At 47.7% G+C, this 20229-nt stretch overlaps 3 protein-coding genes across 3 annotated transcripts; 1 reads left to right on the top strand and 2 right to left on the bottom strand.

Annotated features, from left to right (window-relative positions):
• Positions 1-25: 25 nt before the first annotated feature.
• RGP1 (RGP1 retrograde golgi transport homolog (S. cerevisiae)) lies at positions 26-3409 on the bottom strand. The gene is made up of 8 exons (XM_006886825.1): positions 3288-3409; positions 2799-2935; positions 2421-2504; positions 2164-2313; positions 1766-1912; positions 1131-1258; positions 740-929; positions 26-249 (listed from the first exon to the last, which is right to left on the bottom strand). The coding sequence occupies exons 1-8, from the start codon at positions 3401-3403 to the stop codon at positions 26-28; spliced, it is 1176 nt and encodes a 391-aa protein (XP_006886887.1). The 5' UTR covers positions 3404-3409.
• A 987-nt stretch (positions 3410-4396) lies between these two features.
• Positions 4397-16041, top strand: GBA2 (glucosidase, beta (bile acid) 2). The gene is made up of 17 exons (XM_006886824.1): positions 4397-4743; positions 7974-8065; positions 8274-8389; positions 11594-11812; positions 11998-12237; positions 12426-12528; positions 12668-12821; positions 12909-13034; positions 13194-13366; positions 13578-13682; positions 13848-13955; positions 14056-14207; positions 14320-14426; positions 14574-14716; positions 14805-14920; positions 15022-15213; positions 15451-16041. Exons 1-17 carry the CDS (start codon positions 4409-4411, stop codon positions 15733-15735), a joined length of 2766 nt encoding a protein of 921 aa, XP_006886886.1. The 5' UTR covers positions 4397-4408; the 3' UTR covers positions 15736-16041.
• A 128-nt stretch (positions 16042-16169) lies between these two features.
• On the bottom strand, positions 16170-19897 carry CREB3 (cAMP responsive element binding protein 3). Its single transcript, XM_006886823.1, has 9 exons — positions 19760-19897; positions 19510-19657; positions 19366-19433; positions 19152-19241; positions 17605-17711; positions 17447-17515; positions 16767-16851; positions 16589-16673; positions 16170-16507 (listed from the first exon to the last, which is right to left on the bottom strand). Exons 1-9 carry the CDS (start codon positions 19895-19897, stop codon positions 16170-16172), a joined length of 1128 nt encoding a protein of 375 aa, XP_006886885.1.
• Between the last annotated feature and the right edge of the window lie 332 nt (positions 19898-20229).

Genomic DNA, 20229 nt, shown 5'->3' with positions numbered 1-20229 from the left:
AGGCAAGGAGGTGGTGAGGCCAGTTTCAGATGGTTATAGTGCTGGTGCTAGGCCCAGGCGCAGCATATGAGGCCAAGGTGGGGCTCGTAGGCAGCACCTTGATGGGGAGGTCCCAGCTGAAGGTGTCTACAGGCACTTGCTCGGGTCCTGTCCAGGTGGCAGGCTCAGGCTGCTCCATGGGCGGCAGGAGCACCAATCCTGGTTCTCGGGATGTGACAAATTCAAAATGCAACCGCCACTTCAGAGACACTGGGAGGAAAAAAAGATGTACATAGAGACATTAGAAAGAATAAATAAATGTCAGTGGTGTGGTTAGTTAACAGAAACTGTATTGAGAAAGAGAGAGAGAGATCATAGAGCAGAGAGTTAGGATTAAGGATTTTTCCTAAAGAATTCAATGTTAACTAGAGGGGTCAAATAAGAACAATAGTGCCACATACATAACAACCTCAGAATGGGGCAGTCAAAAGTAGGTCACTTGAAGTACTGGGGGATCGGAGATGAGGGTGGCATAGGATTCTAACAAGTAGGGCCGAAGAAGGAGCTCTGCAGAGCTGTTCAAGAGTTGAAGGGTCAGAGTGTCTAAACCACAGGAGTATAGAAAGAAGGGAGGCCTCAGGAAGAGGCCGATTATGACTGTGTCTAAGAATATGTCAGCAATCAGGGTCATTACACTCTACATAAGCAGAACATTGGACTTTCCTTCTTCCACCTACTCCCAAAATGATCAAAGTCTCACCAATTGCTGTGCAGAAGCCTGGAGTGGAGCTGAGAGGGATGGGCAGAGAGAAGCTCGTTCTGGTTGTATGCAGACAGGACTCCTGGTGGCGGGCATGAGTCACATGGGACACAGAAGGAGCCCCTCCTGCCCCACGTCGTCGCTGGTACTCAGGCTGTACCCGTTCCTCAGTCTGTAAGCTTACTGAAAACTGGTAGCAAGGAGAGAGGTACAGGTTAGCAGGTATTTTGAAGGACTGACTGTAGATGAGAGGGAAGCCCAACCTCAAGCTGTTTAAACTATCAAAGGGGATCTAGGAGAGCCCACTATCTACTTCTACAGACCTCCCCTCTTTATCCTGATAGCCTAACCCTAGAGGCCTACTGCCCCAGAGACCACTCTGCTCTCTTACCTGCAAACAAGCCACAGTTCCTTCTTCTAAGTTTAAGGTTCCTACCACGTCCTCACCAAGTCTGTACACAGATTTGAAGATGCCAAAAGTCCCAACTTTCCCTCGGCCATCACTGACGTTGTACAGATCTAGGAAGAACATGAAGCTGTAAGCCTGGATTACACACTGGCAAATACCCAAGCCTGGAAATCAGGGCCCAAATGGTGGGGCTTTTCTTTATACAGGCATTCCCTGTTTTACCATGCTTTGCAAAAATTGTGCATTCTTTCAAACTAAAAGTTAGTGATAACTCTGCATGGCATTCCAATAGGATGTGTTAACTTTGCATCAACATATAACATTTTGGTAATTCTCGCATTTCAAACTTTTTCACAATGTTACTGCACACTTGATACAGACCCGCACACAGTATTGTATAAAGACAACTTTTACAAGTACTGAGAAACATTACAATATAAGCTTTGCTGTAATAATCACATTGTAGCAGCCTGAAATAAAACTTACAGTATTTCTAAGTTGCGACTATAATTTAGTGTGAGATACCAATGGATCCTCGCTAATTAATGGGAATTTCCCTCACATAGGAATCCTTTACGAGGAAGGGTGAGGTGGAAGAGTTTAGAAAGGATTCTCACGGAGGCTGCGGCAGGATGTGGCAGCCATGAGGCGTTCCCCAGCAAGCTCAGCTAGCCATGAATCCTTCTTGCCACCTTCATCTTCCTCCAGGAATGGACTGGATGGGGCTACAGCCTCATCCTGGGGAAACCGAACATCTTGAAGACCTTAAAAGGGAATGAGTGGGGAAGAAACGTTGGGAGGGACCCAATATCAGAGTTTTAAGAGCAAACTAAGAGGGATGAAGGCAAGGAGAGGCACATATGTCAGCTTCATCTCCAGGGCCCGACCTCCCCAACCCCCCAGCACCTTCATGAAGACCAAGAAACTTCTTCCTTCCCATTCACAAGCCCCCCCTGACCACTTCTGCTTTAGTGAGGCTCTTCCCAAGCCCTTCCCTCAGGCTCCCTTTACTTACCAGTCAGCACAAGAACCCTCAAAGGGACCCTGAGTAAAGTGATGGGGGAGTTGACACGCTGGCAGCCAATGGTCAGTTTGTAGACGTATTTGACTGACTGTCCTCGAAAGGAGGGTGGTCCCTCCATTGGCAACACTTCACTGTAGGAGTCTGGTTGGAAAGCAGTAGTCAGGGCAGCCAGAGGAATCCTCACTCCAGGAGACAGAGAAGCAATCGGGGTGGGAGGCAGGGGAAGGTAGGGGCAGTTACTCACTCACATGATTTAGACTCTCCAGGCTCTAGCCTCAAGTCACAGAACAAGATTTTTGGTGGTGTAGAAAGGATACACTGCCCTCTTTCTCCTAAGATGGAGAGAAAAAACAAAACAAAACAATTAACAACTCTAAGGTCCAGCACCTAAGGCTAGCACAGCAAGTGGGTGCAGTGAAGGGCTAACAAAGGACAACCCAAACCAAGCTGCCTTTTTTCCCCTGGTGTGAGACAGAATCACACACTTAGACTCCAAAGGTCATCTACAACCCCCAACATGTCCAATGTGACAGAAACTATAATGGTCCATGGAAACGATTAAACAATTTAATCTCTGAAAAGCAATGCATCCATATCCCTCCAGAGGCAAATACTCCATCTCTGACCTCGATGTGGCAGAAAGACCGTCTGGCTTTCGGGCTGGACATCTGGCTGACTGGAGTCAGGAGGAGGCAGCGCGACTCGACTCTCACTGGCATGGAACTGGCAGTGGATCTGGGCACTGGCCCAGGCCAAAGCTTCACTGTAGGAAGAGGAAAAGGGGGCATGAGAAGATAGTTCCTGACCTCACAAGTGCTCTATTCTCTACCACATCATCAGATGAGAATAGAGAGAGTTTGGAGTCTTGATGATTAGGAAATTCAGAATTCCCAAGACACCCTTAAGCAAAGAGAAGTATGTAAAGGGTATATAAGAACATGGGGGACAAGAGGGCTATGTCATCTAAATCTTCTAATAGCCCGTTCCTACAATGAGGGCACAATGAGCAGAAAGTGGCAGGCACATGCAGCCACAGGACAACCTGAGCTCCAGGCTTGTACTACAGATGCCAGGCTCCCTCCCGGAAGCAACACCTTCAGTACCAGCATCCCCACCTGGATGCAGAAGTGGCTTTCGGGGGCAGGGGGTTGGTGACTGTCACCACACATTCCAGTGCCTCCCCAGCCAGAAACACGGGACCCCGGCTCAGCTCTGCTACCACTTCAATCATGGCAGCTCCGGATCAGATCTAAAGAAAACAAAGCGGATTAGAGGTCTACACCATGACAAGAGTATCTGAGGCCAGTACCTGGGGGTTAGGCCTAAGGAGGCGAGCGGTCAGGTGTTGGGGGGCAGCAGTGGATCTGGGCAGTGGGTAAACAGAATGGAGGGCCAGGCAGAAGCCCAGATTCCCGCCCCTCTCAATACCGGGTTATTATTCCTCACTCGCCGGGAATCCCAGGTTGGCTTCCACCCCTCTTCCCTAAAGGTTCCACGTCCCAGCCCAAGGTCACGCCACCTGTGCCCTCGCGCTGCACGCCGAGGCCCTCGCCCGGCGCAGCTAGGGTTCCCCGCACCCCCAGCCCTACACCTTCCCGTGTCTCCAGAACCGGGTGCGAAGCGACATCCGCAGAGTCGGCGGCGAGGCAGAGGCGGGACTTCCGGTGGGTTCCCCGAGGAGACTCTTCCGACCGGAAGCGCCTGCTGGCCGGACCGGAAGAAGGCTAAGTGGTCTCTGCATTTTGGGTCACTTTCCCACCTGCCGGACGCCTCGCCGGAGGGACCTAGTGCCCAATCCTGGAGGGCCTGAAGGAGCAGCTCGGGGACCGGGCCGCTGTGGCCCCTGGCTCGCCCCCGCCACAGGGAGCTCCCGGGCGGGTCCCGAAGGCGGTGACTTGCTGGCTGGCCCCGGGACTCCTCCCCTCTCCGCGGGACCCACTGCCCTTTGGCGGGGCTCTGTAACCACCGCGGCCCAATGACGGCGAGGCCCGGCCCTTCCCGCCCAGAACCCAGGAAGACAACCGAGGGCTATCCTGAAGTGGCTTTATTACGGTTGTTGTCGCCGCCGCAGCTCATCTCCTCTGCAGAGGCACCAGCTCACATCAGCTGTCCCCAGCACCAGATACTCCTGGATAGCGCCTAACAACACCAGCGCCAGGATTTGGCGAGATATTTTGTTCCAAAGGACAGCGGATCCCGGGCCATTGAGGTCGTGAGGACCCAGGATACAAGGAACATGGAAACCGGCACCCCAGCCTCAGAGCAGACTAGCTGCGCCAAAGAGGATCAGCAGGTTGGTTTCCTTGAAGATACTGGAGGTGCCGAGGCTGTGCGCACTGCAGATCCGAAGAGCACTGAAGACGGTCGACCCCAAGATGAGCCGGGCAGCGGCAACCAGGAGAATTCTGGGCAGCTGATGGCTTCCTATGAAGGTACAGCCAGGGGGTATCAGGTGCCTCCCTTTGGCTGGCGCATCTGCCTCGCTCATGAGTTTATAGAGAAGAGGAAACCCTTTCAAGCCAACAACGTCTCCCTGAGCAACTTGGTGAAGCATGTAGGCATGGGCTTGAGGTGAGTAGACATTATTGCTTAAGAACACGTTCAGCGCGTGATTTATAGCAGGGATGTGAAAACCGGCCTCAATCTTCTTGTATATTTTAGGCTTATGGTTTTTTGGGGTGGTGAGACCAAGTAACATGTCTTTGCCACCCCCTTCCTCCCAACACCATCTTGTCTTTTCTGTAGGAAAGGGTAACACATCTGGGCTGGGATCAGCCTATCCCACTTAGGCAACACTCTCATAGACACACACACAAACACCCGGCGTGGGCCGAGATTGGCTATGCTGTGTGGCTGCTTTTGACCTGACAGTTATTTTATGTGGAGGGGGAGGGTCTTAGATCCTCCTGAGAGCTTCTAGGGCAATCTTTGTACCTCATGTACACCGTGCCCCATCCATGCCTTTCCTCGAGCTTTAGCTCTCATGGGAACTTTGGTTTGGTGGCTTAGTCTGTAGGAAGTTGTGCTGCTAACCCAGGGGAGCTTAAGTCTGGCAGTTCAAATCTGCCTCTAGCTCTGCAAGAGAAAGATGGGCAGTCTCTTCCCATGTTATTTACATCCTCTGAAAACTCATTGAAGGGCCAGCTAGGAGTTGATTCAGATTCGAAGGCAAGGAGTTGAGTTTGCTGATTTAGCTCTAGGGAGTGGGTAAGCAGTCCTTCAGCTCTCAGCCCCAAGAAGGTGAGTGAGGTATAGGTCTCTCTATTCTGGAATAGAAAGCTCTTGATACAAAAACAAGACTTCTGACTAGAGAAGCACTGCCATGGGTGTCCCCAGAGCTCTTGATAATAGTCTTCTAGAACCTGCCCTCATTCCCCTGCATCAAGAGTTACAGGCACCCTCAGAACCTGTCCTGGGCTTTAGAACCCCTTTAGATGCCTCCAGGTGGATTCTCACTAAGTTCAAAGACTAGTGATGAGGAGGAACCAAACCTCTAAACAGGAGCAGGTGGCTGAGAAGATAGAAATCATCACTTTGAGGTCATAATGAGTCAGTTCACAAAGTAAATACTGGGCGTAGGATGGAGGTGTGCAGGTTGAGAAATTCCGTTCTAATAGCTCCTAAATGGGAGATCCTTCACTTCCCCAGTCACTGCTGTGGGACTAGGGTGAAGAGACTGTTTACCTTACCCCAGCCCTAGGCAATAGGAGGGACCAGAGCTTCCTGCTTAACAGACTCCTTTGGTAGTTCCTGGAGCAGAGAATTATCTGTCCCTCAGGCTGCTTCTGAAGCTGACCCAATCCAATGTTTATCCCAAAGCCTTTTGTTGAAAATAAGATCTAGGTCCAGGATACTGAGAGTATAGTGAAGGGATGGGGGAGTGGGGGGGGGAGAAGGTGTTGAACAATGAGGTCAAAAACTGGTGGCCATCAAGGTTCCCTCACCTCTTGAGTATAAACTGAGTCATAGAGGCCTGAAGCCATGCTCAGCTCTGGACATTGTGTCCCGTCACTGACACAGAACTTTTGGAATGGGATGAAGTCCTGTACTGAGGTGAGACAAGGAGAAATTCTGAATGATAATTCTGAGTTGAGCTGAAGTTATGGAGGTGGCCAAGAATGGTCAGCTACTAAAGATTAGTAGGGAAAAAAACGCTCTACAGAAGAGAAAAATGGACATTCATTCTCCTCCTGTGCAATTTACAGCCTCAGTTCTCATTTGACAGCAATGAGTTTTTAATTTAAGGGAGAGAGTAGACCCAACAAAGAGTTCTCAGGCTTTGAGTGCTCAATTTTTATTGCTTTCTCTTGCAGCCAGAATCTATTCGTACAGTAAATACACAGTGCTTATACTGGACTCCTTTGTTCTGCCTCTCTTCATTGCCATTTCCTTCCTCCCTTCACCAGTCCTTCTCATTTTAAAGTCTGGTTTCCTGTGAGCTGCCAGAGAATATCTTCAGCCATTCCATTATCTCATCCTTTGTCTTCCCTTCCTCCTTTCTACCCTCAGAATTGACCCTCCTTATTCTTTAATAATATTCTCTTTCCTTCAGTCCTGTACATCTTTTATACCCTACTGTTTGTACACCCCTTCATTTGTAAATGAAACAAATATTTATTGACTGCACACCATATGCCTTGCCCTGGGCTGTGGGTAATATTTAGCTAGACAGTGACAGTGTCCCTCTTCTCACAGAATGTAAGAGTATGGCAGACTCACATAAGGAATATCGAAATAACAAGGCAGTGTTTGATTAAGAGTTTAGACAGTGTATGTACAAGTACTAATCATACCTAACAGTATTCTACTTTACGGCTTGCCTATCTATTATACCTTTCTGTGTCACTTGGTTCTTTTAAATATTCCATGAGGTAGGGAGGGCAGGAGTTATCCCATTTGGTAGCTGAGGAAACAGGCTTAGAGGGGTTACTTACCCATTTACAGGATTAGAAATAGTATCTTTGAACAATTGGTAAACGCTTGCTAGGGTACAGAGGTGAGAGAAAATGTGGAAGTGAGAGAGTCAGGAAGGGTTATTTAGTGAGAACCAACTTTGATTAGGAACTTATAGGAAATAAGACTTAAGTTAGACTGGGGCAGATATTAAGAGTTTTGAATCCTAGACTTAATCACTCTGAGAAGATTCTGAGTTGGGCTGTGACAAGACCAGGAAAATGCTGAGATTGTCAGAAAGCTTTACTAGGATATTATGAGAAAGCAAAATCAGAATGCTTCTAATTTAAATGCTGCACTAAACAAAGACTCAGCGTGAAAGAATACATTGAAATGCTAACAGTGGTTGTCTATGAATGAGGTTTTGGGGTGGTTTTTTTTTTCCACTTCCACTTGGTGTATTCTTAAAGTGTTCACCTTTTATAAACAAGAAGGAAAAAAATATTTTAAAATAGAAGACAGTCTATTCCTATTCTTGTTAAGAGATGTTGGTGTCAACCAAGGAACTGAAGTGGCCAGTGGTCCTAAGGTTAGAACTAAAGCAGTGCTAGCTGAGTTAGAGAGGTAAGGAAAAACTTGAAAATCTTTCTTAGAAGAGTGGGATAACAATGGCAATGTTATCAATATTATGAGCTTGAGTGATGGGAAGGATGGAGGAACAATGAGTTGTAGAAAAGTCTACAGGAGGAAAGGTGGAGGAAAATTTGGAAGAGGAGGTAGGTGATTAGTCCTTCAGACCATTTCGTAGGAGGTAACAGTGGTGTGTGCCTAGAGAGAAGCAATTGACTACAGCCTGTGATACATCACTCACCTTCCCACTAAACTTTCCACTGCCTTTTGCTCCTCAGGTACTTGTGCTGGTGGTACAGGAAGACTCAGGTGGAAAAGAAAAAACCTTTCATTGACATGTTAAATTGCTTGCCCTTAAGACAGATCTATGGTGAGTCTCACCCCAGCTCTGCGCTGCTCCAAGAGGCTCCTACTTAAGGGCTGCCACCAAGTTAGGGAAACTGTCTTCCAGCTTTTGCAAATTGCCTACCCCATCCCCTAGGGTTTTAGAGGAACCCATCTTCAGAATCCAGAAGGTGAAAAGTAGGCTTATCTTCTCACACTCCCAGGTCCCCACTAACCAGTCTGATTCCCTCTAGGTTGTCCTTTGGGTGGCATTGGAGGAGGTACTATCACCCGTGGCTGGAGAGGCCAGTTTTGTCGTTGGCAGCTCAACCCTGGAATATACCAGCACCAAACAGTCATTGCTGACCAAGTAAGAGCCAGGAGGTGGAATAGAATTTCAGGACAGTACCACTTCAGCCCAGGAAGGACCTTGTTACTTGTATAGGATGTGGCAGTTAAATGTGTATATGATTCAGTTAGTAACTTCATGATGTTTTCCACGTGCTCAGCCCTGTACTGGGACCTGTACTGGCTTAGAGGTAAGGAGTTGCACTGCCAACTCAAAGACAGATTTTTCAAATCTACCAGCTGTTCCACAGGGGAAAGATGGGCAATCTGCTGTGTGATTCGTAGTCTCTCAAAACCCGCCAGAGGATCAGCTATGAGTTAATTCCAGCTAATGGTACATAACAACAAGCCCTGTTGTAAAAAGAGCAAGGACAGCCAAGTCTGATTTGTATTAACTCCACAAAGGAGAATTGTCTCCATCAACAACATTTACGGTACAAAACTAATTCCTGTAAGGTTAGACATGGTCTTCCACATTCCTGCACCTACTTCTATTAATTCCAACACCAGTCTTAACTGTTTTACCAGGTCCAAAATCCTTTGCAATGACTACACAACTTCATAGAACCATACTCATGGTTATGGGGTTTATTAGGAAAGTTAACAGGCTATAATGTACGTTGGCAGCAAAAACCAATCCCTCAATCCAGATGGCTTCTCCAATGTGGTCACAAGCCCTTTGACCTTGAACCTCAACGGCTTAGGTCACTATTACGAAGTTCTCTTAGTCCTCCTAGTTAGAGTGTCTTCCCTCAGTCCTTCAGCAAACTTGGTTGAAGGCCTCTGGCTCTGGCTGTATGGGACAGCAGTCCTAAATCAGCTCTGTCTTGTGTCTATCTGTAGGTCTCTTGAGGCTCCTGCTGCTTTTGTGTAAATCCTCGTCTAGCTGGTGCAAGAACCTCTGGGCCAAAGGACATGCATTGCTTTCCCTTCCTTGTTGGTGTTGAGATGCCCAATTGCTGTCACTTAATCCCAATTTTATGGCAAGACTAGCCAGTCCCTTTGTGGATAGACTAACACACCTTATTTGTATGACTCATCCATGTGTCAGAGTCAGAGATTATGGCTAGGAAAGCCATTTTGAACAATAAATCCATAGCACCACACCTGTACTAGAATATAATATATAAATAAAACACAGGGCACATAGTTCTTGAATGAGTAAAGAGCACTGGTACCCGTGCCCTCCATTTGCTAGTAAATGCCTACTCTTCCTTTACTGTCCTGCCTCTATCAGTTGAGCTAATACTCAGCCACAAAATTAAGATCACTTAACTTGGATAAAGAATAGTTGGTAGGACTTTAAAGAAGAGTAAAATCCAGAGTGCTACAAATGCTGGGTTGGGGAAATGTCTAGACCACTTACTGTTCTTGATTTGCCAGCTTTCAACCAAAAGGCAGCTCCTTTGTTGATGATTACTCTCTGGGGGTCTCTGACAGGCTCTCTCCTAGATTTAGAACTCAAGATTTCTTTACTTTTCTGAAGCTTCACTTCTTTGTCTTGTGCTCCGTCATCACATCTGGGCCAAAGCATATGGCCTTTCATCATAGTTTTCTAGTGACTTCTCATTTTGACTTGCCCATCAAGTTCCTGTCAAAGGGCTATCTCCAGCTTTCAGCTCATTTTCAAAGGAGAAATGACTAGTAGACCTTAATTCCAATTAATGCCCTTCCCAGTACAGGTTTACCAGCCCTGCCCAATGCCCCAAGCTTCTCTGGCTCACCGCTTAGGTATCCTATGGGGCCTCTGGAATTGTAACTCTCCAGTTAAAGTAATAATGGTAGCTACCATTTATTATATGCTTAACATGTGCTAAGCACCATCCTGGGCACTTTTTTATATAATACTTAAGGCTAAAAACAGTGCTGCAACATAAATGCCATTATTACAGTCATGCTATAGAAACCAAGATCCAGAGAGGTTTATTAATAAATCAAGGTTGGTAAATGGAAGGGATGGAATTCAGAAGCTTTTTAAAAAAATTTACTTGCCCTTGTATGCATGTATGCAGTTGTTGTTGTTGCTGTTGTGTACTATAGAATCAGAACTAACCCATAGCTGACCCTCCTGTGGGTTTTCAGAGACAGTTAAATCATACAGGAGGAGATTGCCCATATTCCACAGAGTGGCTGGTAGACTCAAATCTCATGCCTTCAGGATTGCAGTGCAGCTTCTTGCCACTAGGACACCAGAGATCCCTATCAGAAGCACTTTTATTTGTAGTTAAGAGCCTGTGGACTTAACCATCAGCTACTCTTCCAACATGAAAAATATGATATATGTAGTAAAAGTATCAGACTGTTTGACTCAAGGGAAGAGTTATCAATCCCTCACAGCCTATACCGTTCAGGAGCTTATGTTTTAGGGGAAAAAATGGCTAATTTGAAGCCTTATAAGTACAAAAATGAGAGATGTGTAGTACATTGAAGAAAAAGGCATGCTGTTGAGACTGCTTATCTTCTCCACACATAAACACACTAACTCTTGCTGTTACAGTTGAAGGACGGTATTTTGATGAACCAGAGAGGGTTTCTATCCTCAAAGAACTTATGGAGCAGTGTGGGAATCAGAATGGTGAATACATACATTTTAAAATAGGACATGGGGAAACATGGGAATTGACTCCCTGCTTGAGGAACAGGAGGAGATAGCATATGGCTTAGTCCTTGAAGGATGAAGGATTTCACCAGATGGCGCTTGTATCCAAATAAAGGCATGGAAGAGGGAAAGTAAGATACTTTTTCATGTTTGAATAGTAGATGATGGTTAAGTCCAGAGGACCAGTGAGTATTTGATACCTGAGTACAGGTGCTTGAACAAATAATGATGGGCAGGGAGAGGCCAGATCAAGAATGACCCTGAAGGCCGAGTAGACTTGGCCTGAGGGGTGTCACTGAAACATAAGCAGGGACTGACATATTTTGATTTGTCTGTAAGAAAGGTCACTTTGCTACTTAGATGACAGGGACAGAGTAAAAAGAAGCATAGTGAGAGCCTAGGATAGATAGGGCATTAAAACCATAATGGTAGAGAAGGCACAGGAAGTCTACGAGATGGAAAGAGGTTGAGGCTGCAGGACTTAGTGGCGACTCATTGAGCTTGGGCAAAAGGCATAGGTGATGACAGGCTAGTAGTGCAATGGTGCAACTACAGGCCGTAAATGGAAGGAGCTGCTTTAGGTTCCTGTGAGTTACCCCATCTAGCTTATCTGACTTCTTGATTTAGTTCACAGTGTGCTTACGTCGGGAAGGGCAGACTGTATACCAGCAAGTCCTGTCCCTGGAGCACCCAAGTGTCCTGCGCAGTTGGAACTGGGGCCTCTGTGGGTTCTTTGCCTTCTACCATGCCCTCTATCCCCGAGCCTGGACTGTTTATCAGCTTCCTGGCCAGAATGTCACCCTCACCTGCCGACAAATTTCACCCATCTTACCCCACGATTACGAGGTGAGGTTACCCTTCTCTGTTCTCTCCCTTATCTCCCACCTTCCTGAATCTCCTGGTAGGCAGCCTGCCTGGGAACATATGGAGATGGGAATGGGAGACTGAAGAAAGTATATCAAGGAGTATTTGAGTCATGTCATGGGGGGCGGTGGGAAGGAGCTTCGTTGAGTCCAGTCTTTTGTCCCTAGGATAGCAGCTTGCCTGTAGGAGTCTTTGTGTGGGATGTGGAAAATGACAGTGATGAAGCCCTGGATGTGTCCATCATGTTTTCCATGCGGAATGGACTTGGGGGCGAGGATGATGCCCCAGGCGGTTTATGGAATGAGCCCTTCAGACTAGAGCAAGATGGAGAAACTGTACAGGGGTTGCTGCTGCATCATCCCACCCTTCCAAACCCTTACATAATGGCTGTGGCTGCACGACTCACGGTAATGACAGACATACCCTGCACCTTAGCCCCTAGGCCCACCTCCACCCCACCATGGTCCTACCCTTAGTCATAGTCCTTAAAGCCCTGAAACTTGGAGTTTGGGGATGTATAACAGGAGCTGGAGAGTTTGTCATAATCCATTCTATCTGTGGGGCTCCCCTCACAAAGTGTTTGGCCCCTTAACAGGCAGATACCACGGTAACCCACATCACAGCCTTTGACCCTGACAACACTGGGCAGCAGGTGTGGCAGGATCTACTTCAGGATGGACAGCTGGACTCCCCTCCTGGTGATGCGGGGCCTAACAGGCGGGTGGTGGGAATAGAGGTGGGAGGCCTAGTAATAGGTAGGCTTTGTTCCCATTTTAGGGATCCCTAGTTAGGGAGCTAGAGTTATGCCTGTGCTAATTCCTCTTCCACTTCTCTTAGGCCGAAGCGCCCCCACTCAGAAAGGAGTCGGCATTGCAGGAGCTGTGTGTGTTGCAGGGAAGCTGCCGCCTCGAGGACGATGCTGCCTGGAGTTCTCACTAGCATGGGATATGCCTAGGATTGTGTTTGGAGCCAAGGAACATGTACACTACAGGTGACGGAGTTAACACAAGACACAGATCTGAGGGACTAGAGCCCAGAGCTGGAGCCCTGTTCTTATTCCTCCCCTTTTCAACACCAGGCGATACACAAGGTTCTTTGGTCAAAGTGGTGATGCAGCACCCGCCCTTAGCCACTATGCACTGTGCCAATATGCAGACTGGGAAGAGAAGATCTCGGCTTGGCAAAGCCCGATATTGGAAGACAGGTGCTAGTGAGACCCATCTCCATGGCCACTTTGCCTCTCTCCCAGCCGCTCCAACTCCTCCTGGGACTCCTGGTTCATTCTGTCTACTTTCTGCTGAGCCACAGAATCCTTCCTTTCCTGAGAGTTCACTCAGATCATTCCCTCTTCCTGATTCCCTAGATCCTTGCCTGCCTGGTACAAATCTGCATTGTTCAATGAACTGTACTTCTTGGCTGATGGAGGCACAGTATGGCTGGAAGTTCCTGAGGATTCCCTACAGGAGGAACTGGAGGGTACCTTAAGGCAGCTTCGCCCCATGCTACAGGAGTATGGTCGATTTGGCTATCTTGAAGGTAGGTCTACTAGGGACTGAGGGTATGGCAGGCCACATACTTGAGGCCAGTTAGTGCCATTTCACAAAGCAGGATAATGGGGTTTGCCTTTCCCAGGGTATTGGTTGGGATGTGGAAGATGTAGCTTGGCTGGTCCTATCAATCTTAAGGAAGGGGGAGGTCTGTGAAGGGGAAGCAGAATTCTGGCAACCATGTTTCTTCTCAATTCCAGGCCAGGAATATCGCATGTACAACACATATGATGTCCACTTTTATGCCTCCTTCGCTCTTGTAATGCTCTGGCCCAAACTGGAGCTCAGCCTGCAGTATGACATGGGTAAGGGTCCCTCTCATGCCCCTTCTCCCCTTTCAGTTCCTGCAACCTTGAGCTTTGTCCAACACATTTCTGTACCGTGCCTGTTGGCTCCCCTGTGGACACACTTACTGTAGTTCTGTACTCCATTCTACCCCTGCCCACCCACTTACTTGACTGCATCCCCAGCTCTGGCCACTCTGAAGGAAGACCTAACACGACGACGATACCTGATGAGTGGGCTGATGGCACCTGTGAAAACGAGGAATGTCATCCCACACGACATTGGGGACCCAGGTAAACGTCCCTCCATCCTGTGGTCAGCTTCTCGCCTCAACTTGAGCACCTTTACCCTAGCCACCAATGCAAAGGAACTAGGTCTCCTCACCTCCCACAGATGATGAGCCGTGGCTCCGGGTCAATGCATATTTGATCCACGACACTGCTGACTGGAAGGACCTAAACCTGAAGTTTGTGCTGCAAGTTTATCGGGACTATTATCTGACCGGTGACCAGGGCTTCCTGAAGGACATGTGGCCTGTGTGCTTGGTAAGGGATGCATGTGCAGTGGCCAGTGTTCCAGCAGCGTGACTGGTGTTTGGGGAGAGCCCAGCTGGCTGTGATTCTTTCCTTGGTATCTAGGTTCTCGGTCTTTGTTTAGGCTGTTATGGAGTCTGAGATGGAGTTTGACAAGGATCATGATGGACTCATTGAGAACGGAGGCTATGCAGACCAGACCTATGACGGATGGGTTGCCACGGGGCCCAGGTTGGGGGTTGGGGGGTTGCCAAAGGCTGAGGTGGGAAGCTGGGTGCCTGAGGATTGTGAGGCTCAGGGAAGGGTTCCTCATTGCTTATTACATTGCATGGGAGTGGTTGCAGCTGCTGGTCTGACTACAAACCCATGTCAAATCAGTGCATACTGTGGAGGGCTGTGGCTGGCAGCTGTCGCTATGATGGTCCAGATGGCTATTCTTTGTGGAGCACAGGACATTCAGGAGAAGTTTTCTTCCATCCTTAGCCAGGGCCAAGAAGCCTATGAGAGGTTGCTGTGGAATGGTGAGTTAGGGGAAGCTGATTGGTGGGGAGTCTCAAGGCAGTCATGATGATACAGCTACGATGATTCTTTGCCCTTCCTATCCTCCAGGCCGCTACTACAACTATGATAGCAGCTCCCACCCTTGGTCCCGTTGTATCATGTCTGACCAGTGTGCTGGTCAGTGGTTCCTGAGGGCCTGTGGTCTAGGAGAAGGAGACACGGAGGTGAGACAGGAACTAGACAAAGCAGCATAAGAGAAAGAAGGATTCTCACTAGAGGTAAGAAGCATGTGTAAAGGACCATGTTTTTGCCCTTGCCTCTTCAGGTATTTCCTACCACACATGTGGTCTGTGCTCTCCAAACTATCTTCAAGTTCAACGTCCAGGCCTTTGCAGGAGGAGCCATGGGAGCTGTGAATGGGATGCAGCCCCATGGGGTCCCTGATAGATCCAGTATCCAGTCTGATGAAGTCTGGGTGGGTGTGGTCTATGCACTGGCAGCCACCATGATCCAGGAGGTAATGCACTCCCTCCCTATGATCTCTCCTTGGCCTGGCAGACTTCCTCCATTTAGGCCATCTTATCCAGAAGGTTTCTTTCTTTTCCCTGGCATACAACCTAGTTCCTGCCCTTTTGCCTTTGGGTCAAGTTTAATTTTGCTTACTAGCTGGGAGCTCCCTGAGGCCAGACAGGTTGCTTCCATATATCCAGTTGACGTGGTTGTTCAGTTGTATGACTCTCATTCTTGCCCACAGGGCCTGACATCCGAAGGCTTCCAGACAGCTGAAGGCTGCTACCGCACAGTATGGGAACACCTGGGTCTGGCCTTCCAGACGCCTGAGGCATACTGCCAGCAGCATGTGTTCCGCTCCCTGGCTTACATGCGGCCTCTGAGCATCTGGGCCATGCAGCTGGCCCTGCAGCAGCAGCAGCAGCAGCATAAAAAGGCCTCCAAGCCAATAGCTGAACAAAACACAGGACTAAACAGAAGGCCTAAATCTGGACCAAAGGAAGCCATAGCAAACCTGAGCCCAGAGTGAGCCCTGTGAACTGTGAGAGGGAGGAGCTGACAGGCCCAGCCTCCAGTCTGGCCTTCCCTCCTTTCTGGCAATCTCCTGCATCCCTGAGCCACCAGGACAATCATACCTCCTTCCCCATCCCAACCCAGCTGTGCCAGTAAAGAGGGGTGGGGGAGATCCACGCGTCAGAATCACTTATTTATTTCTTTCCTTACCCGCTCCCCTCATTGCATGAAGTGTTCAAGGCGGATCACCTGAATCTACCAGGGCCATTCACAGGATAACAGGTACACAAAAGTACAAATAAAAGACCTAGAAAGCTATTAAGTCTGGTATGCTTGAGTCTCAGGCTTCCTGACAGGGCACATGAACTGGCAGTAGCTCTCTCCCATTCTTTTGTATTTGGACATATTGGGGTACCCAGGTACCTGCCAAGGCTCCCCTCAGTCTCACATTTAGCCTGAGTGCCTGACCTGCAATATGACAGATGAGAGGTTGTGGGTAGGGAGCCATCCCTGCTGTCTTGTAAGATTCACATGCAGAGGAATGGTGGGTCTTAAAGAGGAATACAATGAGAAGGGGTCAGACAGGGTCTGCTTCAGTGGAGGATCTGTACTAGGAGTCTGAGGCATATGGTACAAGAAGCAGCAAGAATTGCCAGGGGCCTGGAGAAAATGATCTGAGTTGTCCAGCAACTGGTCTGTACTGTCCTTTGGTACCTCTGACTGCAGGACAAGCAGCTCCAGCTCGTGAGGGTCCTCTCTGGGAATTGACCGAAGTTGCCGGGACAACACTGAGAAAACAAAGGAGATCTTCAGGGACAGGCCAGGGCTGTTCCTAACACATGCCTTTGTGGCAGCCTCAAGCCTCTCACCTCTGTTCTCAGCGGGCAGGGTCCCCTTTATGTTGGAGGAATACATTGCAGGTAAAAGGAAGAGACAGAAGGAAAAGAGCAGGACCTGAAACACAGAAGAAGAGTAGAAAGGGGCTCTGGATTGCACCATCTCCCCTATACCAGAGCAGAGGGTCTCGCCTTCCATCCCCAGCCTCACCAGGACACAGGTGCTGCTGCTGCTAGTTTTGTTTGATATCTGAATCACCAGGGCCTGAAGTTTCCTCAGCTGATCCAGAAGGGATCTAGAGACAGAAGGGAGTGAGCACACCCTGGCTTGATAAATTATACAGTGCAATATTCAGGTTAAGACTACCCCTTCATCTATGCTTAGGTAATTTTATTTTTGTCCTGTTTTTGCCAGTGACCACTTCTCTGCAGATAAAATGGTTCATATTCCCCATTAAAAATTACAACAAAAATCCTTTTCCCCCCGACTAACTCATCTGCAAAAAGAAATAATTCTGTGTGATCAATGATGCACATGATCCTCACCAAATATTCCTTCTGGTCCTAATTCACTGTGTCAGAGTTGCAGCCAAACTGGACAGTGTTGTGTTCTCTCTTCCTGAAATGCTTACTTCACTCCCAGAATCCTATCTACTAACATATGCCAGTCACTTTCTAAGGTCCCTTTTCCTTTCTTTCCCTTTCTTTGTACTGTATAGTTATTTGTGAATTTATTCTGCTAGTACTGTAATCTACTTGGCTTAGACAGTGAAGGGTAAACACCAGACTACATAAGAAAAGCTTCCCAGTTAGAAGTGTGTAAGAGAGGAGAGAATGGGATGACATTAAATGGAAGGGAGGAGAAAGGACTGAAACAGGAGGCTTACTTACAGATTCTGTTCTTCCAGGAGCTGTACTTTGTTCTGTAACTCCAGATTCTGGGCTGTGTATTTCGAGATCCTGGGGAAAGATAAGACCTTTAGCCTCCCTTCAAAAACACTTTCAGCTACCCTCTTCCCTCAGCCTTCGAGTCTCTCTTCCTTTCATACCTGCTCTCTAAGCCTCCCACATACACCTTCTTCTTCCTACGACTCTCTTGAGCAGACTTTTTGTTTCTAATCTTCCTCCGCACTCGCTTTAGAGCTTGTTCCTCCTTCTGGGAGATGACAGGTAAGGGACATATTAGAGGAATACTGGACCAAGGAGTTGGAAGACAAATTAGTTCATTCATAAGCACTCTGAATACCTCTGGGGACCAGATGTTAACATCTTTCTTAAAAAGCCCAGACCATTTTTAATTCTTTTTTTTAAAAAAAGAACAACTCTTGAGTCAACATCTATCTGCCTCATATTTCTATTGGACTTACCTTGTATCTAATTTTTGGAGCCATGTCAAGCAAATCATTCTTAACTAGTTTAAGAGACTTGACATTTCTTCAGAAATCTGGGCAAAAACTTAACTCCTCATGTCATCTGCACTCAGGATGTATTCCATTATATTAATATCTAAAGTAGGCAGAAAACTGCTAAAATGTGCCTCTAAACACAGCCTCATTCATTCAGTAGTTTATATTACTGCTGACTCATCATTTTAGAAATGCAAATTCCCTTAATCTATGAATGAACATTGATTTCATCAGTTTCATAAAACAGTACCTATGAAGTCACCCAATAAATTAAAGCATACAAATGTATATTCTCATCCTGTTAGTCCAGCCTTGTTGAAATAGAAAGTTTAATTCTGCCTTTCAACAAGAGGTGGATTACTATGAAGCCAATGGCATCATTGCATATGATCCATAGTATAGTAATACTGTAGTGATGTTCTGTGCCATCAAGTTGGAACCAACAACAAAAGATGGAGCTGATTCTCTAGTGGGTTTTCAGAGGCTATAAATTGCCCATCATTCTCTTGTGGAGCAAGAGCAGCAAGCTGCCTCTGGCTTGGCCATACGACTCCTTACTAGACCACCACAGCTCCCTATATTGTGATAATTTTTAGGTTTTTTTCCGTCATGAAAACTAACATTTTCATAAATTTCAAACCTACCAAAACAGCATTTTGCATCCCACACATGGGGAGAGGAGTAATCATGAGGTTGTACAATTTGATGGGGGATGAGGGAAATTGGAAGAATCTATTCTGGAAAACAATGTATTAGAATTTTGTAAATAAACTAGTATAATAATAAAAATAAAAGAATAAACGAATTGTTGGGGGATGCGCAACAATGAATTAATGAAAATGACTAAATTTTCATTAAAATCACAAAAAATTATATTAAAAAAAGCCATGGGCTTTCTTAATACCAACAAATTTGTTCCATTTCACCCTTCTGCCCATTTAAAAAATCTGTTGTTGTTTACCCTAGAGTAAGAACTGATGACCCGCCGGGTTCTCGGAGGCACTGAAAGAGATTGCCCAGTCTCCCGAAGAGCAGCTGGTGGATTCAAACCAAGTGCCTTCAGGATTTCAGCGCAGCTTTTTGCCACTAGGTCCCCAGAGCTCCCTTTTTAAAATTACTGATACAAAATTACCTTACTTCATAGCCATAGAGCTTTCTTTTCGCCTCTACTCTGCCAATGGTAATCATACCTTAGTGAGAGGAAGTGTTCTGGGAAGAGTAAGCCCCTCTTTCTCCAACAGCTTCTTCTCCTCATCTGTCAGTAGGAGCCTCTCCATATCCTGGGGCTATTAGGGGATGGGAAGGAGATGAAGACCATGGAGATGTTGAAGAGGAATGTCAAAGTACAATGGGCAATTTTGTCCCCATTTGCGCAGTGTGGGTATAATCCTCTAAACCAAGTACCTGCTCTGCGGGCTCTTTCACCTGCTGTGACATCTTCTGGGCCTCCTCACCCGCAAAGCTCCCACTGTCTGCAAAAGGGAAAGTATCAATAGCCAGGCTCTTAGCCCCTTCCTCTCTCATATACCTCAATTATTTCAGACTCACCTAAATCTATGGAGACATATTCCTGTGGGAGGGAGTAGTTGTGATCGTGATGGACACGGCAGGGACTGGAGGAGCTGTGAGCGTTCAATGATGGTGGGGGACTTAGCAGGGAACTCAGGAGATCCTCCACCTCCCACTCACTCAGAACCTGCGTAGGGTTCAGATTAACGGGCTTTGACTTAACACCGACGCCACACCCCTCATGGACACGCCCAACTCGGCCCTCACCTACTCAGAAACTTCCACTCACCTCGGAGAACGGCTGCTCCCAGTCCAGCGGGGCCTCCACAGCCTCCTCGGGCGCCACCTCCAAACCTCCACTTTCTTTTAGGAGAAAACCCAAAAGGTCCTGGTCACTGGGGCCCAGTGACAGCTCCATATGGGCCATCTACACAGAAGATGGACAAAAACTCGCTCTCCAGCTCTAGTACCTGAACCCCCAGTATGATCCACAGCCCAATTGCCGATCCCTCACCTATGCTCCTGACCTTCAGACAGATTTTGCCCCCTAGCTGCTAACCCCACTCGCAGGCGGACCCGCAGCCCAAGACTCGATTCCTTCGACTTCCAACACAACGGAAGTAATGCGCCTCGCCACCACGGCATTCTGGGACATGGAGTTCACTCCAACTCGGAAGTGGCCGGGGTGCTGCGCCACGTCCCCTGGGCTATGCAAATAGCGGGGACGTCCCTGCAGCCTCCGCGCACCCTGAGGGCGGG

This window comes from Elephantulus edwardii, unplaced genomic scaffold (genome assembly GCF_000299155.1).
Source record: "Elephantulus edwardii isolate Elephantulus edwardi_28Jun2011 unplaced genomic scaffold, EleEdw1.0 scaffold00052, whole genome shotgun sequence".
In the NCBI taxonomy this organism is placed as follows: Eukaryota; Metazoa; Chordata; class Mammalia; order Macroscelidea; family Macroscelididae; genus Elephantulus; species Elephantulus edwardii.
The sequence above is the reverse complement of the archived record's forward strand: the minus strand, read 5'-3'. Positions and strand labels throughout refer to the sequence as shown.